This window comes from Dipodomys spectabilis, unplaced genomic scaffold (assembly GCF_019054845.1).
Source record: "Dipodomys spectabilis isolate Male_0828 unplaced genomic scaffold, ASM1905484v1 ptg000081l, whole genome shotgun sequence".
NCBI lineage: Eukaryota > Metazoa > Chordata > Mammalia > Rodentia > Heteromyidae > Dipodomys > Dipodomys spectabilis.
In genome coordinates, this window is record NW_024870758.1 from 9,920,001 (window position 1) to 9,943,171 (window position 23,171).

The following is a 23,171-nucleotide window of genomic DNA, read 5'->3' on the forward strand; positions in this document are numbered from 1 at the left end:
TTGGTAGTGGTTCAAAGTCAAAAGGCCAGGTCTAGTCCTATTCAAATGATATAATAAACAGTCTTCAAATCGAAATCTCCCTGGAGGAGCTGATGTTTACTTTTTCTAAAAAAATTATGCTGCTGGAAAAGAACAACATTTGCATCCTTTTATTATTTTTTTTCTCATTTCTGAAGACCTGGAATATGTCTAATAGTGAAAAGGGCTCTTGCTTGATTATATAAGAAAATAACTTTGTTTTCTTTCTAAATTCAGCCAGAAATTGATTTTAGAGAGAACAGAAGAACCCTTGCAAAGCATCTAGAGTCTCACCATAACAGTCACTTCTACTCTCTTTAAGGAATCCCATGTAATATGCACAAATTTGTTATTTAGTCTAATTCTAATGCATTTCCCGTATTTCTTACATTTCCAGCTATTCCTTAGAAAGTCATAGCATCTTTTAGGAGCCCTTAATAAAACAACTTTAAAACAATTTAAAAATTATTTCTGTAAAAATGACTTTTGGTAAATGACACTAACCAAATATTAAAGTTGATTTTGCCTACATTCCAAATCACTTTGTCATGTGGTTGACTCCTTGTCTTTAAACATCTGGTCATCTGGAGGACCAGGAGTCACACACATTTCTACAATTAGCCAGCAGGGGGCTCCCTTAAGGATTCCAGATATATTTGGAATCCTAACCTTCCAAATCAGTGGTCCATCCAGAGCTAACCAATTTTGACTAAAAACTTCACCAAAAATTTTATTTTTGTCTGTGCAAGAACTGCAATAATAAAAATAGTTAAATTTTGGTTCCTTGCGTTGGTTTAGTATAACTAAGAGCTGACTACTAATGGTAACTCTAAAGCACCGTCTCCCAGCTCCCTGTGTCTATAAGGTTCACTGAAGACCTAAGTCAATTACCTGGATAATTTAATCAACTAATACTAATTGGACATCCAAATGTGCAGGACAATTGAAGCCAAATTATAGTTTAGGTGTGTAAATTAGCTTGATAACCTGCTTCAGTTTTGTACATGTAGGGAAAAAAATTTACAAACATAGTTTCCCAAAGAGAAATTAACATTATTTGAAGGCTCAGGCGTGGGGATAAAATATGTGCTTCAACACAAAATGAATTGCTGACTATTTTTTTAACTTGGAAATATTTTTATGACATCTCATCCATGAACTGATTTTGTCTGTACAGATTTTATTTTCCACTGTTCAAAAGCTCAGTCCAATAGGCAATAAAATTCCCTAAGAAAGTATTTGACTGAGGAAGAGGCAGAACGTAGGCTTTGAAACTGGAATACATTTACATACACAGCACTGCAGCCTCCTTGGTCCTTCAGATCATGAATATGTAGTCAAGTGGCATTGTATATTTTCTACACTCTCTCTGAAAATGTAGTTATACACAATAGTTTCAACTTTGAGAAGAAAGTAGCAAATGTCTTCTTGATTCTGTAATGCAGTCATTAAATTCAAAAAGAACAGTAATACCTAGAGAAAAGGAACATGACATTCTTAGAAATCACAGTCTTTTCTGTGGCATAGATTAAACTTAAAAGATCTCATTTTACAAACACAGAATTACTTTTGCCACCAAAATAGCACATGGTTGTTATAAAAAATATGGAAAATTAAAAGATTCCTATCTTATTATTCTAAGGTAAGCTAATACAGTTAATATTTAGGTACATTTCCTACCTGTCTTTAATAAAATTGTTTAACAAAGCTATAATTTTATGGTAGCCAAGCATTGTGCAAGCTTACTTTAAAATGTTTTTTACAGGTTAAGAACAACAAATATTTATTGAACTTAAAATTTATAAAAAAATAAAGAGAAAATGAAAATTATTCTAAGTTTTATTATCACCTTTTACGGATATGTTCTTTTGATGTGCTTCTTCCAAATATGTTTATATGCTTTTTCCTCTAGTTTTCTTAATTTAGCACTATGTTTATATGTATAAACACATATGTGTATGAATATACATACATGTGTACATACATACATACATGCGTGCATGCATGCATGCATACACTGGGCCCAAGTGGCTCACACATCGAATCTTAGATACTTGGGAGGCTTAGAAAGGGACAATATCATTTCAAGACCAGACTTAGCAGCAGGAAACTTTTGGAGATCCATCTCAAAAATAACCAACATAAAATAGAGTTGGAGGTATAACTCAAGTGATAAAGTACCTACCTACCAAGAAAGTAGTCTTGAGTTCAAACTCCAGTACTGCCAAAATTGATTAATTCATATATTACAGGAAGTTTCATATATAATGCCTACAATTCCTTCATTTTTCAATATTTATCATTTTAATTGCTTTCCCATTCTGTTTTTTTTTAATACACTTACTATAGATTTAAAAAACTAGCCAGCTCCTGAAGGCTCATGCCTTTAATCCTACTCAGTAGGCTGAGATGTGAAGATCATGGTTTTAAGTCTATGAGACTCTTATCTTCAGAAAGACCACTACATATTTGGAAGTGGATCTGTGGCTCATGTGTTAGAAAGCAGCCTTGCATATAAAAACTAAGGGGCCCCTGCCCCCACACCCTGCTGCCCCAAGGATTCTCAACAACAGATGGAAACATTTCGGTACTCTCTATAACTTTAATTTTTAAGAGGGGACAAATACAGTGATTCATGCCCATGCTCAATGGCAGAAATGGAAAGGATCTTGATGTGAAGCTGGTCCTTGATTAAAAAAAAAAGTATCTGAAAAATAACCTGAAGAAAGAAGGGATAGAAATGTAGTATCTGCCTGCCATGCACAATGCCCTAAGTTAAACTCCCAATGCCACCAAAGGGAGAAAGAAGTAATATCTACTGATGGTATTTGCTAACACCCCCCAGAATGAATAGCATTAATTATTGTCTCAAACAATTACTCCATGTCCACTGACTTTTTACCTGATCTGTGAAGAGAGGTACCATGAGCAAAATGGATGCCAAAGAGAAATAACCTAATGGGGCTTTCTGGGGTTGCACATAAACTAAGTACAGAAGATACTTAGCTAGTTTGTAACGTCTCTGTTCTTGAGTTATAAATTTTCATCCATCATCTGGAGACTTACCCAAGCCATCAAGTAAAATTTTGAAGAAAGATGTGATGTTACAAATCTTTGCATAGATGAGAATATTCTTCTGCTGACTTAGCAAACAAATGACAATTTTGAGCATGTACACAATTCAGTGGTCACAAGATTTTCCCTATAATCTCACTAGATACTATTTTACTTTCTGTTGAGATTTAATGAGAAAAATCTTAAGAGAGCCTAAAATGCTTAGTTTTATTTTTATCTGAATATATACAGAATAGTGCTTTGCTCTTGTCATTCAAAAGTTTCACCAAAATAGCGAAGCTGCAGTGGCTCAGGTCTGTAATCATAGCCATTCAAGAGGCTGAGATCTGAGGATTATGGTTCAAAGCTAGCTCAAGCAGGGAAGTCCATGAGTCTCTTACCTCAAATTAACCACTGAAAGACCAGAAGTAGAACTATGGCTCAAATGACAGAGTGTTTAGCCTTGAGCAAAAAAAGTTCAAATACAACACTTAGGGCTTGTGTTCAAGCCCTAGTATTGGCACCAAAAATAAAAACAAAGACAAAGAAAAACTAGCATATCTACTCTGCTACTTTCTCAGAACCTAGCTGTCATTTTCAATAGTGACACTTTTTTCTTCCTCACCTTGTCCTAGTAGCTTTTCACTTTATTCTCCTCTTACCAATATTGATCTGTTAATTAAGATAGATTATAATATAATATATATAGTAAGATAGATTATATACATAGATTGATAGATTACATATTAAAGGTACTAAATAATTGCCTAATGGACTCATGGTCACTATGAAACTTTGGAACTTCTTCTGAGCTCTATCTTCTCATCTAACTAATACATCTTGGAAATTCTGTTCTACACATCTCCAAATAATGCATCCATCATTCTATGCATATTTTTGAATGAAAAATTCTGCTTCAACTCCAGCCTAAGCTTTCTCTTAGAGCTATACCTAGGTGACAAACGAATAGTCACAACTCTTCTGTTAGTCTTATCTATTATATTTATTCTAAAATGGCACTTTCATGCTGACATTGAACCTTAATCTGAACCTCATTCCTTTACTTTCTGATCCTCTAAAAGATGAAATGCATGCAATGGTAGAATTCCACAAATTTAATCCTAACCAAATTTTGTGAGATCCCACCCCATTTCCCCACTATTTTAGGTATGGAGAAATTCCTGTACTGATATGAGCTTTGATCAGGGCTTCTTCTCTGTCTTCCTCCAACAATGAGCACAGACATTAAATTCACTTCTTTAAAATAACATTGATCTGAATTATCGGGTGAGTAGAAGATGATGAAAGGCATTTGCCCAACATTAAACAACATTAACTGTGGGAAAGAGAGCAATGCCTATTTTTTATTAGAATACACCTCACGACTTTGATTCTAAAGCCAGATAAGAATGATTCTATCTGCTTTCAGAAACTCAGAGTCTCTTGTTCAATAGTTCAGTAGCATGGATGGTACTACCCCTGACATTTTCCAGTTAAATGTACCATGCCTTCTAATGAATTGTTCTTAAATTTCTGTCACTGAATTAATTGACAATCCTTGTTCAACTCATAGGAAGAACCTGTTTATTTTCTTTGTCTTCAAATACATTTAGTTACAAGTTCCACAAGGCAATTAGGTATGACCAACCAGTTGCCATTTTAAACCCAAAGTTGAGATTTTCATGAAGAGAGCATAACACTGAAAGTTGACAGTCATTTTCTTCTCCAGGTTTGACTCTCTGCTTATGTCTTCTTCATATTTGTGTCTTTACATAGAAATGATAACAACCTTGTAAGAAGTATATTTAATTTTAGAACTGCCATTTAGAAAGCCCTTTGTGCTTCTAAGATGAGTAGGATCGCAAAGTATAATCATTTTTCAATCATAGCAATAGATTTCAGAATATTATTTTTCTGTTTAGAAAATGTAATTTTCAGTACCTAAAACCACACCTTGGTTCTTTATAAAATAAAAAAAAGAACTTGGGATTTTACATCACAGAAAGAAAAGTTTCTCTTGGCTTGACTTGCCAGTAAGGAGGTGTGTGAATGGCCTCTAGTTAGACATTTTCAGAGGAAATACCATCCAGATGCTCTAGTCTGCCTTTTCTTGGCAGACAACTAAGAACTATATGGAAACAGAGTCTGAAATCTTTAACAAAAGAATTCCAAAAGCTCTTACCTTTGGCATGGACATTAATTAAAAGAAACAGTCCCTTCTCCCGTGATCAAAGTTTAACTGGTATTAAGCAGAGATCATCACATAATTAACACTTTGAACTGATCAGCACCTGGGATTACAGCAAGAAATTTTGAGGTGAGGCTAGTGGATGGACATATGCTCTTAACCAACTCCCTGCTCCTTATCTTTGAAAGAGAAAGAGAGGGGGGGAAAAAAAACAAACAATGAAGTACTCTGGTCTTAATGAACTGGGCAGATTTTGTAGTCGCTGAGGTGTTTGCCATTACATATTGCACATAATGTATGGCACTGTTAGGAGGAAAAAATTGGAGTCAAAGTGGCTGGAAAGTTAGGTCTGCTCTGTAGCACTGTGAGATTGTTGACATCTGCCGAGGTTGGAGCGCTCAGTAAGCAGGAAATGGGGTGTCACTCTGAGTGGTAGTTTACCATTATCCTGGCATCCTAATGAAGTGTCTGCAGTGCACAGAGCTTCTGGATGGCATCTTAACGCACGGCTAAGCAAAAGCACTTCTCTCCCTGTCACTGTCATCCATCTGCCTGCACCCTACTGTAGCCAATGGGATGGAACCATGCTACAATGTGCTATAAGCCATTTAGAGTTGCACATTGCATAATCAGTCCCATCAAATATGTAAAAAATGGCCATTATTGGTTATTTTCCTCAAACTCTGGCACCTGGAGTTTGATACATTAAAGTTAAACTTTCTCAAGTGCTGTTTTTGCTATTAATTCCACTTTATCCCACTATCTAAATGAGAATGTGTTGCATTCTCTTTGTCGTAAGTCTTAGTAATGGACAGAAAAAGTTGTATGAATATTCATTAAAAACTTCACTGTGCATCATACACTTGGTGAATTCATCCATTCACAATGTAATGGAATGGTCATTTTCTTTGAGCTAACCATTTTTAAGAAAAGGACAAGATTGGTTGTTTGTATCTTACAGCACATTATTTAGTTTGCAGTGACTTTGAGATCTTTAATAGGTTTCTTTAAAGACACAGGACATTTCATCAAACACATTTGCATTTTAAGCTACTTTTGTCAATGCCGGATGATTAAATTTTTGATTTGAATATTACTGCAATGAAATTCAAATGCAGTAGGTGGTGGGGGATGTCTGTAATAGGTGGTATAACTAAAGGAGTGTGCATGTGTGTGTGTGTGTGTGTATGTGTGTGTGTGTGAGAGAGAGAGAGAGAGAGATTGAAAGTGTGTGTATAATATTCCTGAAACTTCTGGATAGGTTTTACAAACCAGGTTGCAAAGCAGCTGGGCTCTCATGGTAAGAACTGAAGTGGTAAGATGGCCACAAAGTTGAGAAGAGGCTTGCTAACACAGGCAGGGGCAACCGGAATCTGCTAAATTGGGGACTGGGGTGAGCAGGAGGGTAGGGTTATATAAACAAAAGGGCATAACATAATTCAGTTGCATCAGGAGTTTTTTTCACAGACATTAAAACTATGGTAAACATCACAGCAGGCAGCTTCGCACTGCCGCACAGTGGGAAGCTCAGAGCGTCTGCCCGAGTGGTGCCTGGCTCCATCCACTGCTAGAAGTCTCCGGCTTTCATTAGCACTCAACAATTCACCCAGTCCCCCAGAAAAAGGGAAAAATCCAAGCAGCAAAGCACCCTCACTAATTATTTTAAATGCTCCCAGGTTACAACTTGGGGAGGGGGGGGGGGGCAATATGGCCAGATGATGTTAAACTGAAACAAAAGAGTCATCCTGAAATTAAAAAATAATACAAAATAAAAGAATACAATGGTTTGCTCATTGCCTGATGGTTTGTATGTTTAAAATCAGTATAACTCTATTTATTTGGTGAAGCAGTATGTTGTGCTATTAGGCCACGGTTTACAATGAAATTACATATTTTTTTCTTTTTTTATCTTTAGTTGTACAGAGGGGTTCCAGTTCAACATGTCAGCGTATGATCAATGTAATCTCTTTCATTCTCTCTCATCTTACCCAGCCCCTCAATTTTGCTAGCTCCATTTTCACAGATGTACATTGAATACAGTGACTGCCCCCTCCCACCCTTTCTTTCTCCATGAATTTTTGGAAGACAGAATCAATTACTGTACAACTCCATTTCAGTAGTTAACATACACAGGTGAATTCCACTCCAGATTTGTGCAAACATATCTCACAATGAGTCTCTGAAGTAGAAACTATTTCTTTCAGAAGAAATTTGTACTAACATAAAAATTAATGTGAAATTAAATGTAACAAGGTGTGTAAAGTAATGTGCATTACTATAAAATATGCACTTAAGTTAAAGTGGCTTTCCCCCTCCCCCTTCTTCTTAAAGGACAGAGTTGTTTGAGGAAAATATTAGCCTTCTTCAAAGGGAAAGAGGCCTAATGTTGATACCCATAAACGTTTAACATGATAGATTTGGGGGGGGGGGGCAATGGATAATAGGTGTTTATTTTTGTAAAATCCAGACTCTGGGTTCTTCATTCATATCCCCCCAGCTGCTGTCAGCAACACAGCACATCAGCTTTCCTTCATGTGCGAATATTTCTCCAGAACTCATTTGCAAAAGAGTCAAAGCAATATTAAACACCACATCCAAACCTCTTTTAAGCACACAAAGAAATGGGAAAACATATCAGAACTAGACCATTGAGAAAATCCTCCTTTCAAATTTACTGCTTGCTTCACATGCTAGTATAAAATATCCCACAAAGTCCTGTTTGTGATCCATTTGAAACAATCTTGATTTGCTTAAATTGACACATTTTTCTTGCACATTTCTTCCTAAATGCAAAAATGGCAAAGAATTCTCCTCCCTCTTCATTATAAAAGTACAGAATCTCAAGCTTGTTTATTCCTAATGGAACACTGGAGAAAGTAGAAAATATATAAATATCTCTTTCAGAAGATTAGTTGTCTCAATCTTTAAAAGAGAGGATTTGTTCATTCTTTTCCCATGGTAAACAACTAGGGCTTTCATTAAAATTTTCCATTGTTAAACTAATGCATTTTACTTTACTAAGTTGGTCTCAAGGTTATAAAGCATCAAACCTTCCAATAGCCTTATTTCTTCCATACTATATGTACTAATAAATGCCATTAGGACATTGATAGGAATAGAATCTCTGAACAAATTTGTTGGAGGGATCTTCTATTGCATTTCTAACTTACCAAACCAGAATCTGAAAGATTCTTTCACTCCTTACATGAAAATATTTCCAAGCTAAAAGATTTCAGGCAAGAAATGTTATAAGTGTTTTGAGTATTTCAAATCAAGTGTAAGAAATTTTGTTTGATCTACTGGTAACTATTCTATTGACAAGGTCAAGAACAGAGGGAGGTCTGGCTAGCAGGTCATAGGAAGAGTGAGGGAGGAGTGGACAGGGGAGGGATGGGCGAGAATACTGAAAGGATGACATTGATCAAGTTGTGATTGTATTCGTAAGTGCTGCGGGTTAAACAGCAACTCCTTTCTACAACTACTTAAACATCATAATATTTTTACCAAAGAAAAAGGAATCCTTACGAAAGGGAGAAAAGAGACAGTTTGTCAGCATTAGTTCCTAAAGTACTATGTAGTCCTTTTACAAAATGTACAAGGAAGTCCACTAGTTACAAAGAAGATAGATAGATAGATAGATAGATAGATAGATAGATAGATAGATAGATAGATAGATAGATAGATGTCATACTTGAGGATTTTCAAAGATTACATTAAAGATGCTGATGAAAAGTGGCTAATTTGTTCTAGAAACAAGAGAGAGAGGAAGAGAGAGAGAGAGAGAGAGAGAAAGTTATGGCAAAAAAACACCTAGGCTCAGCAGCTTTCTGGGGAAATGGTGGAATGTGACTATGTGATTTATAATGAGAAAAGGTATCTACAACATACAATTTTCTACCTAGCTGCAAATAATAATTCATAGTGATGTCCCTTCCAGATAAAAGACCTTTGCTGTGTAGGACCCATGTGGTAAAATGATCATGATAAATGTCAGACTAGTGCAGGTAACGGCTTTACAAACCATTAAGATTAGCTGGCTCTTTTTTTCTGATGATAACAGTAACCATGCTGTGACTCTATGTGGTAATAATATCTCAGTCCTGATAAATGCCAGAGCCAGGCAGAGGTGTTTATCATCCCCTGTTCAGAAATGCTGACTAAAGTTACCACGTGTTGCCTGTTTTTTCTTCTTCTACAATAGTCTTACAATTTAGGGGAAAAAATGCTGATTCATAAAATTATTTTATAATTCAGGTGAAAAGATGTATAAGATTTTTTAATCCAGGTTTCTCAAATCAAGGTGGAGCCAAGTAAAATAATCTGGTGAGTCTACTACTAATCTTTATCTCCTCTTCAGAGACCTTTTGTTTAAAATAACTGGTCATGGATAAAGTTCAATATGCTTTCTCTATAAAAATAAATAAATAAATAACCTTTTAACCTGAAAGACAAGGAAAAGTATATCTAAGTTTATCTTTTCTAATTGTGAGTTGCTTTAAAGGAATTTTTTTAAATTCCTGATACATTTAATTTTCCCTTCAATGGAAAGAGATAGAGCATTAGACATTTGGTATGAACAACTTCAAGTCCTATAAATTATTCATAGTGTTTAGACTCTCATGAAAATGTACAAAGATAATGCTTAATGTAAGTAGCTATTTGATTATTTGAATTGAATTACTGGTTTACAATGAGAAAGGTGTCAAATGGTTCAAAATGGTAAGAATTGGGTCATTTTTAAGTTTATGAAACCAGAATAAATTTAGCTAAAAGAAAATGTTCACAGATGTGAATTTCAAAGAAAAAAAACTAGTTACTTTTATTTTCTCAGTACAGACTATCACATAAGGATGAATTAGTTTCATTTTTAAGTTGTAGAAATATGGCTGGCCACCATGACACCTCCAAAATTACTTTGAGGGAAAAGAAGCTCTAGGGTGAAGAGTAAGGTTATGGTTTTCCTGTGAACAGTGCTGAAAGAGTGTCAGACATTGCGTTGCTCTTAAATTCAGACAGAGGGGCAGCATTGCAAAACTGAGGAGTGCAAGTTTGAATTAAAAGCCAATTTTAGGCTGGTGAATTTCAGGAAATGTAATCATCCTCAAACTGATTGCACTGGAAGTAATGCCCCTTTTTAAGAAGTTAGTGTGTAAAATTTGAATACTTTTCAAAACTGCCACCACTACTATTAATAGCGATTGTCAATGCCTAAAGCCAAATGTTTGAGTACCTACCAACATTAAGAACTGTTTTCCTTTTTATCTTTTGGAGGGAGCAATATTGGGGCTTGAACTAAGGGCCTAGTTGCTGCCCTTCATCACTTTCACTCAAAGCTGGCACTCTATACTTGAGCTACAGCTCCACTTCTGGCTTTTTGCTGGTTAATTTGAAGTAAGAATCTCTTAGAGATTTCTGCTCAGCTGGCTTCAAACCATGATCCTCAGATCTCAGCCTTTTGAGTATCTATGATTACCAGTGCTGGGCTAGGTTTTCCTTTTCATTTCTGGTCTTGGGGAGTACTGTAGGACACAGAATCTCAAAACTTGAAAACTTCCAACTCCAGATTACCCTCAAGGCCATGATGGTCTTTTGTTATGATGTGATGAGACTTTGTTCATCATAAACTGAGTTTACATATATATATATATATATATATATATATATATATATATATATATTTGTTTTGTTTTGTTTTGTCAGTCATGGGGCTTGAACTCTGGGCCTGAGCGCTGTCCCTTAGCTCTTCAGCTCAAGGCTAGTGCTCTATGACTTGAACTACAGTGTCACTTCCAGTTTTCTAGTGATTTATTGGAGATAAAAGTTTCATGGACTTTCTTGCCCAGGCTGGCTTTGAACCGCGATCCTCAGATCTCAGCCTCTTGAGTAGCTAGGATTACAGGTGTGAGCCACTGGCGCCCTGCTTACTTATATGTCTTAACAGAATATATTTTTATAACTAACAGCATTCTTTGTATTTACAAATCTATCATATCCTGTAGCTCCTTTCTGTTTTAAGGAGATAGTACTAATGAGTAAAATTTATGACTTCCTATTACTTTAGAAACAATTCTGTACTATGTGCAATCATATGTCCAGGTCAAGAAAGAGAACAATTAAATAGAAATATTTTAAAGTGTGGGGAACTTATGTTTAGTGAACATAAGTGAACGTAGTGAACAGTAAGTGTGTGTATTGTGTGTATTAAAACAATTCTAAAAAATCCTTTGAGATGTATATTTTTTATATTTTTAAGCAAAGTTTTGAAGCATCCACCTACCCACAATCATACAGTAGAGGAACATTCTAACCCAGTTCTGTCAGACTCCCCAATGATATATCATTTCTTTTATTTATAGCATTTTATATATATATATATATATATATATATATATGCCATTTATGACGTTTGCATTTGCCCCTAGAGTTCTTTCCAAAGTAAATTTAACTTATTTAAAGAATTAAATAACTGCTGTTATACTTTGGATGATTTCTCAAGCCCCAACTAAAGTTTTCGTTGCTATTGTTGTTTTATTTTGTTTGTTTTAATGTGTTGGCACTTGATCTTGAACATTAGGCCTCATACTCTTACTTACATTTTTTCCCCAAGACTTGTGCATTACCACTTGAACCACATGTCCACTTCTGGCTTTTGGGTAGTTAATTGTAGATAAGAACCTCATGGACTTTATTTATTTATTTTTTTTATTTTTTTGGGGGGCCTGAACTCTGGGCCTGGGCGCTGTCCCTTAGCTCTTCAGCTCAAGGCTAGCGCTCTACCACTTGAGCCTCAGCGCCACTTCCGGCTTTTTTCTTTTTGCTTATGTGGTGCTGAGGAATAGAACCCAGGGCCTCAGGCATGCAAGGCAAGCGTTCTACCACTGAGCCATCTTCCCAACCCCCTCATGGACTTTTTTTAAAATTGTTTTTTATTGTGAAAATACTGTACAGAGGGGTTACAGTTACATGAGCAAGGTAATGAGTACATTTCTTATCAAGCATTGATACCTCCTACTTTGTTTTTCCCCTACCATTAGATCCTTCCCACCTCCTCAACTACACCCCCTCTCACCATCCCCCCACCTAAATTGTCAAGTTCATTTTCGACATAGTGTCTTGTACATCTCATTGTTTTTTCTCTTCCTTTCCCCAAATTATACCAACATCAAATACAGTGAAAACAGAGATTATACCATGGGAGAGGGACATACAAAGCAACAAAAAAAGTCTCATGATACCACATAAATACGTGAGAAACAATAACAAGGAAGATAAAAACCACTTGTGTCCTTATCTTGGGGTTTATTTTGCTTAACATCATCTTCCTCATAGACTTTTCATGCCAGGCTCGCTTAAAGCCATTAAACTCAGATCTCAGCCTCCTGGGTAGCTATGATTACAGGTCTGAGCCACCAGTCCCTAGCCAAGTTTTTCCATTTAAAAACATGTTCTCAAAGATTTACGTCCAGTGATGTTATGCTGCAACGCATCATATCAAATATTCTCTTAAGACATACATTCCTATAAGCAAGAACAGTCACTAACTAAATTCTGAAATGATCATGATACAAAATATGAATAATAACTGTTTTCTACCAAATATAGCCCTGACATATAGTGAGTACCATGATTTTCATACAGGAAGCATTAAACATTCCAGAATCATTTTTAAAAGCAGAACAGCTGTGGTACTAATGACCTCCTTAATACAAAGGGATGCATTTGTCCTTTAAGAATTGTAGAGAAATGGTATGAATAGATATCCCTAGACATCTGTCACTGAGAGAACCTTGTCATGTCTTTCTCTGGGTAAACCTCTACAGCAGCAGGATCTGTTTTGAAATGTGAATAAAATGTGGATATAAATAACTTAAGGAAAATAAAGACATAAATGATAAGGCTGGAAATGTGTCTAGAGGCTACCAAGTCCAAGGTTCTTTGTCATAGAGAACTGTTTCCACCATTGTATAACTTTATCTTATCTTGTTTCTAAAAAAAAAAAAGCATTGAGCTGTAAATGTCATTGTGTAATAGCAACATTTCATGCCCATAAATGCAAATGGAACTATCCAAAACCATATTTTGAAAAATGTGCCCTCCGAACCATTAATGGTGGGAGGGGACTGTAAAGCCACATTCTTATCATAACATTAAGGGCTGTTTCACATGTGGGAGATGTGACTTCACTAAGTAGCATGGAATTGTGAAGAAGCTGATTTACAACAATGATTTGATGTCATTGGAGAAGATAGGGTCAGGTAGGTGAGGGGTGAGCAGGAAATAGTTTAGAATCACCACTGGTTTGGAATGGTGAGATAAACCACTACAGAAATTCTTGTGTGTGGTTGTTGGTGCACAGTTAAAAGAATGGAAACACTATTTGGGTATAAATTGGAAATAAAAACGAATGTGTTAAAGATCATAGCATAATCATAAAATAAACCACAGTAGAATGAGAATAAGAATGAAGAAAATGAAAAGACAAATGAATTATATTATTTCATAAACTATTGTGTTTTTTAGTATAGAATTTACCTAAGGGGTTCCTTTAATTCTGCATATAGAAAAAGTTCCTTTACCCATACTCCTATGCTAATGTAACAAAAAAGGAAAACAAAAAAAAAACAGTTACCTCAAAGTCTTCTCAAATTTCAAGTGCTTCACAATAATGAGAAACCATATGCTAAAGGAGAAATATTAATAGAAAATGCTGTCTTTCAGATGCTCACTGAATCAATTGAAGATAGTTGACACATCTTTAGTAAGCAGTGTATGAATATTAGCTCATTAACCACTCCTGTATTATGTATGCTGGTTCCAATTCCTAATATGACACATCAATAAACCAGATCTGAAAAGGTGTCATTTCAATTTTAATGTATCCAATTGTATTTTTGATGTTACCCCCACTTAGAAGCATTTGTGTTATTTCCTGATTTTACAAGCTATGGAAGAGTAGGTGTGGTATTGATTTGATCGCGATCACACTGCTTTTCTACAACCTTTTCAAAGATTTTCATCTGATGATGGTGTAAGAAAAATAAATCGTTCTTCCTTAATACTATTTTAGTCTTCTGTGAGCCATTGTAAAGCTCTCTTAAACTTCAGCATAACTTAGACACAAATGTGCATCTTTAGTTATCCAGTTGTCTGATGCCTCAAATATGTGTGGAAGTAGAACAAGAAAGAAAAATATTTTCGTGAACTATTCCTCATGGCAAATGCTTCTTATAGGAAGATTTTACAACCACATCATATTTTATGAAAGTTCTTACACATAACTGCTCACCAAACAGATCATCTGCTCACAGAATTGTTAGGTACTGTGTAATGAGCTACCATGGCAAATATACCTTCACTAACTGACACTCACTTGGCTCAAGAATTAGTAGCTACATTTTGAATGCTCACTGCAACCAGATAATATGCTAAGTGCTAGAAATAAAAGGTGAACTAGACCCAGAATGAACTGCAATAAAAGTGTTGGGGGACAGTGAGCATTTATAGAGTACTTAGTTTTACTAGTCATTGTGCAAAGCACAGTTCATACTATCTTGTTTATGATATAAAACTATCCTTTAGATGTTATTTAAAGAGATTAAGAAATGGATTCAAGATCACATAGCTAATAAAAATTATTACTGAATTCAAATGGTCTATCTATTCTAATCCATGCTCTCAACTTTCATTGGTTCAGCAATTCTTCTTTCATTCATTTAATCTTTTCTTAACACACCCAAAAAGACACTTTGCTTCATAGAAAAATTCTCTGTTCATGAGCAATTGACAAGCATTCATACAAAGGAAATAATATATGAAATGTTGTAGAAGTAAAATATTCTAAGTGCAATTGAATACCTCAGAAAGAGAACTAACACTGGTTAGGTAATCTTATCATTCTTTTTACCTGGTGGCTTAAGAGAGGTGATAGTGTTTCGTTTCCATATAATTATCTTAACTATGACCTTGAAATTCAAGCATTCCAATTAAGGAATGCTTACCGTTTTTCCAACTCACCGTGAATGAATCACTCTGACTGTTCCCTAAAACTAGATTTTCTGGGTGCAGCCATTAAGATCCCTGACTACTTATTGCCTATCAAGATTGATTTAAGGCTGCTGCTTCAGTAGGCTTCACTCATTGTCAACTGGTCTTTTTTTTTTTTTTTTTTTTGAGATTTTCACAAAGACTTGATTATTACCATGGTCAGAAATTTCAGTGAAATAAAAAAGATCTCCTCTCTTTTCCCCATTTCATTTCTCTTTTCCTTGTCAGCCTCATCTTTATTGCTTAACCTAAATGATTTACCAGATCTCCAAGTAAAATACACTACTAGAAACGTGACACACTATGAAAACTGTATTCACCTCTTGAATAGGTGTCTGTGAATATGTGTGTGAGTGTGAATACATGTGTTGTAGGTCCTTTTGTGTGTGTATAATCATTGGTATGATATAAGAAATATCCAATATCTCCATTCTCAGCATACTGTATCAAGTTTAGTATATTGACTTTATGATACATTATAGATTCCTATGAAGCACCATAGCACCATATGAAAATATGATAAATATTGTAAAGTAAAAGGGTTTTCCCTGTTGCTTTTATTATTATTATTATTATTCTTTTTCTTCCACAGAAAAGATTACACGTGTTCTAAGCTATGGTGTTATAGCATTCTTCACTTCCTCTTTTCCTTTGTTTCTCTCATTTGCTTTGTCCAAGCCATATTATGTTGGAATTCTTCTAAGAATAACTGCAATTCTGAAGGCTTTGACTGTGGGAGGCATTATTTATAGACCTTTGTGGTTTGGGGAGGAAAAAGAAAAGCTTCCAAGCAGAGTTCTACTAGGAAGACTGCCCTCACCCCACTTTGGCCAAATACCATCTTTGGCAGGATATCTTCCTATAATTCCTTATTTTTTTAAAAAAAAAAAAGGGTTGGAGTTGTTTTTTTTTCAACATTGTGTTAAGAAAATGGCCAGTTTCTAAACTAACTCTTTCTTACCCCATTATATAAAGTTTATATATCTGTTAACGGGAGATTGTGAAGTGGGCTTTTGGCAGTACTTCTTATTAGGGACTATTTTGGCCTTAGTATAAGAGACCTATCCACAAAAGCTTTGGTACACACCAACTTATTTATTCATGTCAAAGAAACCCAGGTCTCATTGTTCTCTAGATACAGAGATACTCCTTCCAGGAGTGTGTTACATACTTTATAGCCTCAATTTTCAAGGACATCTCACTGTACAGCCATTCCATCTTCCTTCTAAAGAAGCAGAAAGGGGAAAAGACAAAAGGATTCCAAAGCTAAATCCACTCTATACACAGCCTTCTCTAACAACACATTGACTTCGTCACATGGTTATAACAGCTGCTCATAAGTGTAGGAAATAGATCTTTTTCACTGTGTATGTTATCACAGTGGATTATCATTTGATAGGAAAAGGAATGGAAATTCAGTGGATTTCAACTTATATTATTTTCCTATAAATCATCTTTTCCAGCAATGACCCCTTTTAAATCATGAAGCACTCTATGCTAGAAGTTGAAGATAAAATACAGAAAGGAAAAACACTTTAATTCAATGTATATAAAGTGTTTAAGTACAATAAATATTTACATTTTTTGATGGTACAGGCCTATTTAAAACTCTGGTGATGAATATCCTAGGGTATTATTAACAGCAATAATAAAAACAGTCTTTGTTCCAAAAAACTTGTAAAAAAATCAAACCAAAAGAATAATTGTAATCAAATCATACTCTATTTCTTTGTTTATTAATTTCCTACCAAGTTTGTGGCTTAAGAGAATAGGAACTTGTTATCTTACAGTATTGGAGTTCAGAAATATGCAATCTGTTTTTCTGGGTAAAACTAGAGCTGTTAACAGGCCTGTGCATCTTCCAGAGGCTGGTTTTGTTTTTATTTTCTCTCTTCTCCCTCTCCCTCTCTCACTTCCCCCACCCCCGCTTTTGTTTTTTTGCTGGTCCTGGGGTTTGAACTCAGGGCTTGGGCACTGTCCCTGAGCTTCTTCTGCTCAAGGGTAATGCTCTATTACTTGAGCCACAGGACCACTTCCAGCCTTTTCTGTGTAGTTCATTGGAGATAAAGTCTCACAGATTTTTCTGCGTAGGCTAGCTTCGAACCTCAATCCTCAGATCTCATCTTCTTGAGTAGCTAGGATTACAGAAGTGAGCCGCTTGCATGCGGCTACCTCTCTTACTTTCTGACTCATTCTCATGCTTTCTTTTCATCAGGACTTTCATAATCACACTGGGCCCACTACCATAACCCAGAAAAGTCTCCCCTCTTCAATTCTTTATTTTATCCCATTTATAAAGTCTCGTTTGCTGTGACATACCAAAGTCACAGGTTCCCAGGACTAGGACATGGATATCATGGAAGTTCTTATTCACCCCATCATACATAAGCAGTTCAATACCTGATCTTAGCAGAGAGATTTTTATCTAAGTAACATTTTTTCTAAGTAGCACTATTGCTGCTTTCATATTATCATGAGGTCAAAATAAAGAAACTCCATAACAAATAAGCAAAAAATATATACTCTCTTTGGCTTTTGATTAGTACTTTGAATAGCTAAAGCTTAGTCAAAGTTCTTATAAGAATGTTCTCTCAACTACTTAAAAGAATCTCATTTTGTTTTGCTTAATTTTTCTTTTAATTAGCGGTTGATTTTTTTTTCCCCAGAAAAGCAAGACAACAATGCAAGAATTGAAGCTCTAAAGTCTCTGGTACAAAAACTCCCTCTACCAAATCGTGACACCATGAAAGTACTGTTTGGACATCTAAATAAGTAAGTTGTAAGGATTTCTGGGTGCTGTATTATGGTAATTTCTGAAATGAGCAAATTTGATTTTAGTACTCTAAAACAAGTATTTCCCACTGCATTCAATTCATATTTTCCCATACAGCTGATCTAAGTCTTCTAACAGATACTAAAAAAACATGCTAGTGATAGGAAGAACTACCTAAATTTCTAAAGAAATTTTTTTTCCTGGCTTTCCAATATCTGATAGGCAGAAGCATTGTCAGAGTTCTGAAATGCACTACCTTGGCTTTGCTGAATAAGAAGCAAGAAATGGTTCTGTTACACAATCAGTCCCACCAGAAACTGAAGATTATTATTTGAGGCAAGCCCATACAAAATATTTATTCAGCAAGATTAGACAACAATAAATAAGCCAGATATGGGATGCATACCTATAACTCTATGTACAAGGCAAAAGTAGGAGAATCATAAACAAAGATAGGCCTCAGACAAAAGCAAGACTTCCTGAAAAACAAACAAAGCAAACTGGCCTGGATGTGTGGCTCAAGTGGTGAAGTTCCTGCCTAGCAAGTGCAGGGCCCTCAGTTCAAACTGAAGTATAGTCAAGAAGACAAGGAAACAGAAGAAAAGGAAAAGGAGAAAGATAGGGAGGTGAGAAGGAGGAAGAGAAGGGGGAGGAAAAGCTGGTCCAGCCTCACCAGTGATCAAGAATAAGTTATTTAAACTCTCTGAAATTCAGGTTTCTCCAATTGATAAAGTGCTACCCATTTGAACAACAAAGATAGTATTTTAGCAAGAAAAGGGGAAATGCAATGACCCAGAGGGCTCTAGCACCTAATAGCCAGGGGTGTGGTGCTAGTTGCTGAGGTCATAGATGCTAGCGTCATATCACATAATTCTTTGTGCATCAGTGGGAGACCCAGGTTCCATTCTAAGCACAAGGCAGAACCTCTGAAGGATGACAAACTGAAATAATACAAAAGATTGCTCTGGCTACCGAGTGAAGATAAGATTGCAAGTTTGAAAGCCAAGAGATCTATTAGCTGGAGACCGTAATAGTCCATGCAGGAAATCATGGTGGCTTGAGTAAAGCCACCAGAGAGAAGTGAGGGAAGATAATTTAGAGATAGATCAGGTTGGATTTGCTAGTAGCTATTATATGGTGAGAAAGGAAAGTAGATACCAATCTACCACTCTGGGTTTCTGCTTGGACAAATGGGAAAAAAAATGATAATGTGAAAATGGGGGTGGAAGAGAAGTTTGAGAGCTTAATTTTGGACAGTCTGAAATGACTGTTATTTGACTTGTTAACTTCTTCAGCAGAGGCAGAGTTCAATACAAGTGATGAGGTTTAGTGTTCATCGTAAATGTCTAGTGCTCTTGCACTTGTAGAATAATGGACTAAAATAGTGATTTTGCTCTTTGGGAGACTAAAATCTCTTTAATTACCTTTATGCTTTGGGATGTCTTTTCTACAAATCTATTCAACTTACCCATTACATGATTTAAATTTTAAATATAATACTTCCTTCTACACAAAAAAGTAAGCAAAAGTGATATATATCCATTAAAAAGTGAAATTTGCCTACCAGTCAAACCTATGTTCATTGTTGCTTGTGGTGTTAAACTACATTATACTGTAAATGTTGTTCCACTCCTATTTGGTAACTCACGGATGGCTTTCCATTTCATTATACAGAGTTGTTTCATTCTTTTTAATAATGTTGTATCTACCATGGTGTGGAGAGTCCCTAATTTGCTAGCCTTGCACTGAAGAACACATTCTAATTGACGGCATCATATTTGTTACTCTCTTGTTCTGCTCTCATAGGAAAGGATGATTTTAAAGTTCTGAATATCGTTATGTATGACTGTCCCTTCTATCACCTCCATATGCTGGTTACTACAGAAAAGGTTTAGTGGAAACATGTTGGGTTTTAATGAAATAGGAAAAGAGCAAGAGAAATAGAGTTTAATCCTTCTTCTATTTTTTACTCTTTCATCATCTCAGGAAAGTAAAATAGGATTATATAATATCAATTTAACCATATCTTGTGGTTATAAGAATTAAATGAGACAATGCATTTAAAATGCCTGGCACATGGTAAGCATTCTTTGTCTGTTAATACTTTTTCCCTCAGGATTCTTACACACCATGAAAGAGGTTTCAGGTGTCAAGTAAATTCTGGAGTTCTTATCTCAGTAATTCTAACTGGACAAAGTCATAAAATAAATGGAAGAGGATACTATTTAATGCTATGCAATATTGAGTCTTTAAAGTTTTTGAGAGGTATCTATTAGAATCTCAATTATTTTCTTTTTCTCAACCAGAAAAAGTAGGTATATAAATATATATTTATATATAGGCATATATATATTCATATATAAAGAAGAAACTAAGTGCCAGCTAAATTCTGTATTCCTTTTGGAATACAGAGAGGAGGGAGAGAATGAGAGAGACAGACTGATGGACAGATAGCAGAGACAGAGAGACAGTTAATCAATGATATTTATTACTCACAATCTCAGTACTAACAATATTTGATTATGTCTTTTCTATCTAAATTAGTTTCCTACTACTGTTAGGACTTTTTAATTCAATGGAATAGATGGAAGTCAATGGCTTAAACTAAGATTTAGGATCAGATTATTCTATAACCTCACAGTGTCCATACTTTAAAGGTTTTGCTGTAAATGGGCATAAAAATGGGTTATCTCCAGCTACCAACCTTTCTTGGGTAGCGTGACATATTCCACCCTGCATCAATTTATAAATTAAAGTCAATTATGCGTAAGTGTGTTCGCACGATTATATCTTGTTAAGCATTTTTGCAAAGTTTTTGATAAACAGCCAATCGTGGCATGTCATCAAAGCTTGAGAAGACTAAATAAGAAGTTTGTTTAACTAGAATTTAAATATATTCATGTTTGAAAGAATCATTAGAATGTTTTCCTTAGTCTTGATGCATTTGGTAGTTCTTCAGAAAATTTACCGTCAACACTTGTATGTAGTGTTTATTCTGAATTGTTGCAAATATATATATTTTGAAGTTTGTTTAATGAGGGTTAGAGAACATAATGAAGTGCCAGAAATTCCACTTGACCTACGTATGCTACAGTCAACAGAACAGTACTGCACATTTGCAGAGCTCTGAGTTAAACACTTCTTTCAAAGCAGAGTAACTACCAACAGGGAAGCCTTAACAAGGCACAATTGAACTAGAAGATTGATGTAAACCTTATCCAGAAGAGCTATATTTTTAAAGAGCTGTGATTATGTTAACCATAAGACTGTGCAATGGCTGAATAGTGTTAGGGATCAAAATCCTCATTCTGAATCAAACTCAAGTTATTCTTCTTTTTTTTTTAAGTTTTTTTTTTTGTGTGTGTGAAAATACCATACAGAGGGGTTACAATTACATAAACAAGGTAATGAGTACATTTCTTATCTAGCATTGTTGCCTCCTCCTTTGTTTCCCCTTATCATCCCTGCCCTATGATCCCTCTACCCCCACCCACCCACCCCTTCCCCACCCCCTGCCAAAGTTGTAAAGTTCGTTTTTCGACATAACGTCTTGTACATCTCTTTGTCGCAATGGGTCCACCTGTATCCCTACTTAAACAATTTGTTTTTACCCCTTCCCCACCCCAAATTATACCAACATCAAATATAATGAAAACAGGGGTTATACCAGGGGGAGGGACATACAAAGCAACGAAAAAAAAATCATCTTATAAATGTTAGAGACAATAGCAAGAAAGAAAAACTATGAATGACATTGCCCCATTTGTTAGGAAATGGAAAGACTTGGAAAAATTTATATTAAGTGAAGTAAGCCAGGCCCAAAGAAACATAGGTCCCATGGTTTCCCTTATTTGCAATAACTAGCATATGTCTGAGACAAGCAGAAACAGTCAGAAAAGTTGATGTTAGGTGAAATGAACCCCCAGATAAGAACTCAAACTCAAGTTATTCTTCTGTGATACTACTATTGTATCTTCATGCCAGAAATCCAGAATAAACTCACATCTCAAAGTGTTATCAATCAGAAATCTTTATGAATGTCCTCTTTTACAAGTTGACATAACAGTATGCTATAAAAGGTCTTGTGATCACTTCTGAAGCATCATACCAATGTGGAAGTTCTAGCCTTATTACATATGTGTCATATGTAGTATTTTCCTACACTCTACTTCTTTCGAAAGGCAAAGAAGAAGAATGATGAGAAAATTAATGGGAAGAGATGTAGAAAATTTATTTTTACTTGTTGATGGATAATAGTTGGAAGGTGAGAATCAGTTAAAGAAGTTAAGGAACAAATAAGGACTCACTAACACTTTATGTATCATGCAACTGAAGTGTATAATGTACTTACTGCTTCTGACTCTTCTCAAACCTAGTGTAAGGTGAAAGAAGAAGGAAAGAACTTAGGAAACCCAGTGACAGTTCTTCCACTGGAGTTATAGAAATTGGTCAGAAAGAAATGACCAAAATCTTGAGATACTTTGGAAAGACAAGTCCATAGAAATTTTCTTTCTTTTTTTTTTTTAACATTTTAAATTTTCTTTTATTCTGGAATTTGTTAAAGGTAAAGTGACAAAATGTTTGGAAATGATTCCATCCTTATTTGAGGTTGATAGTAAAGTAACTAGTATTAAAGATGAACTAAATTTGACACAGATTGACATTTGTTTAGCTGGATAGTGGGTATATGAAGTTCATTGTATTAACCTCTCTAATTCTTTTTTCACATAATTTTATAAATTTTAAATTTAATTAAAATATCACAATATAACCCCCTCATTTTTTTTTATTGTGAAAATACCATATAGAGGGGTTACAATTACTTGGGCAAGATAATGAGTACATTTCTTATCAAGCATTGTAGCCTCCTCCTTTGTTTCCCCTTCCCATCCCTTCCCATCCCCTGCTCCCCCTACCTCCTCTACTCCCCTCCACCCCCCCCCCCAAAGTTGTAAGGTTTGTTTTTTGACAAAACGATTTGTACATCTCATTGTTGCAGTGGGTCCACCTGTATCCCTATTTAAACGATTTGTTTTTTCCCTTCCTCTCCACAAATTGTACCAACATCAAATACAGTGCAAGCAGGGGTTTTAC

At 35.4% G+C, this 23,171-nt stretch overlaps 1 protein-coding gene across 3 annotated transcripts in view; it reads left to right on the forward strand.

Annotated features, from left to right (window-relative positions):
* Positions 1-23,171, forward strand: part of Arhgap15 (Rho GTPase activating protein 15) — a 655,060-nt gene that overhangs the window by 574,976 nt on the left and 56,913 nt on the right. For all 3 annotated transcript variants that reach the window (XM_042683470.1, XM_042683473.1, XM_042683471.1), the window contains one exon: positions 17,971-18,076. In XM_042683470.1, coding sequence (XP_042539404.1) covers positions 17,971-18,076 — 106 coding nt within the window. The remainder of the gene's footprint in view (positions 1-17,970; positions 18,077-23,171) is intronic.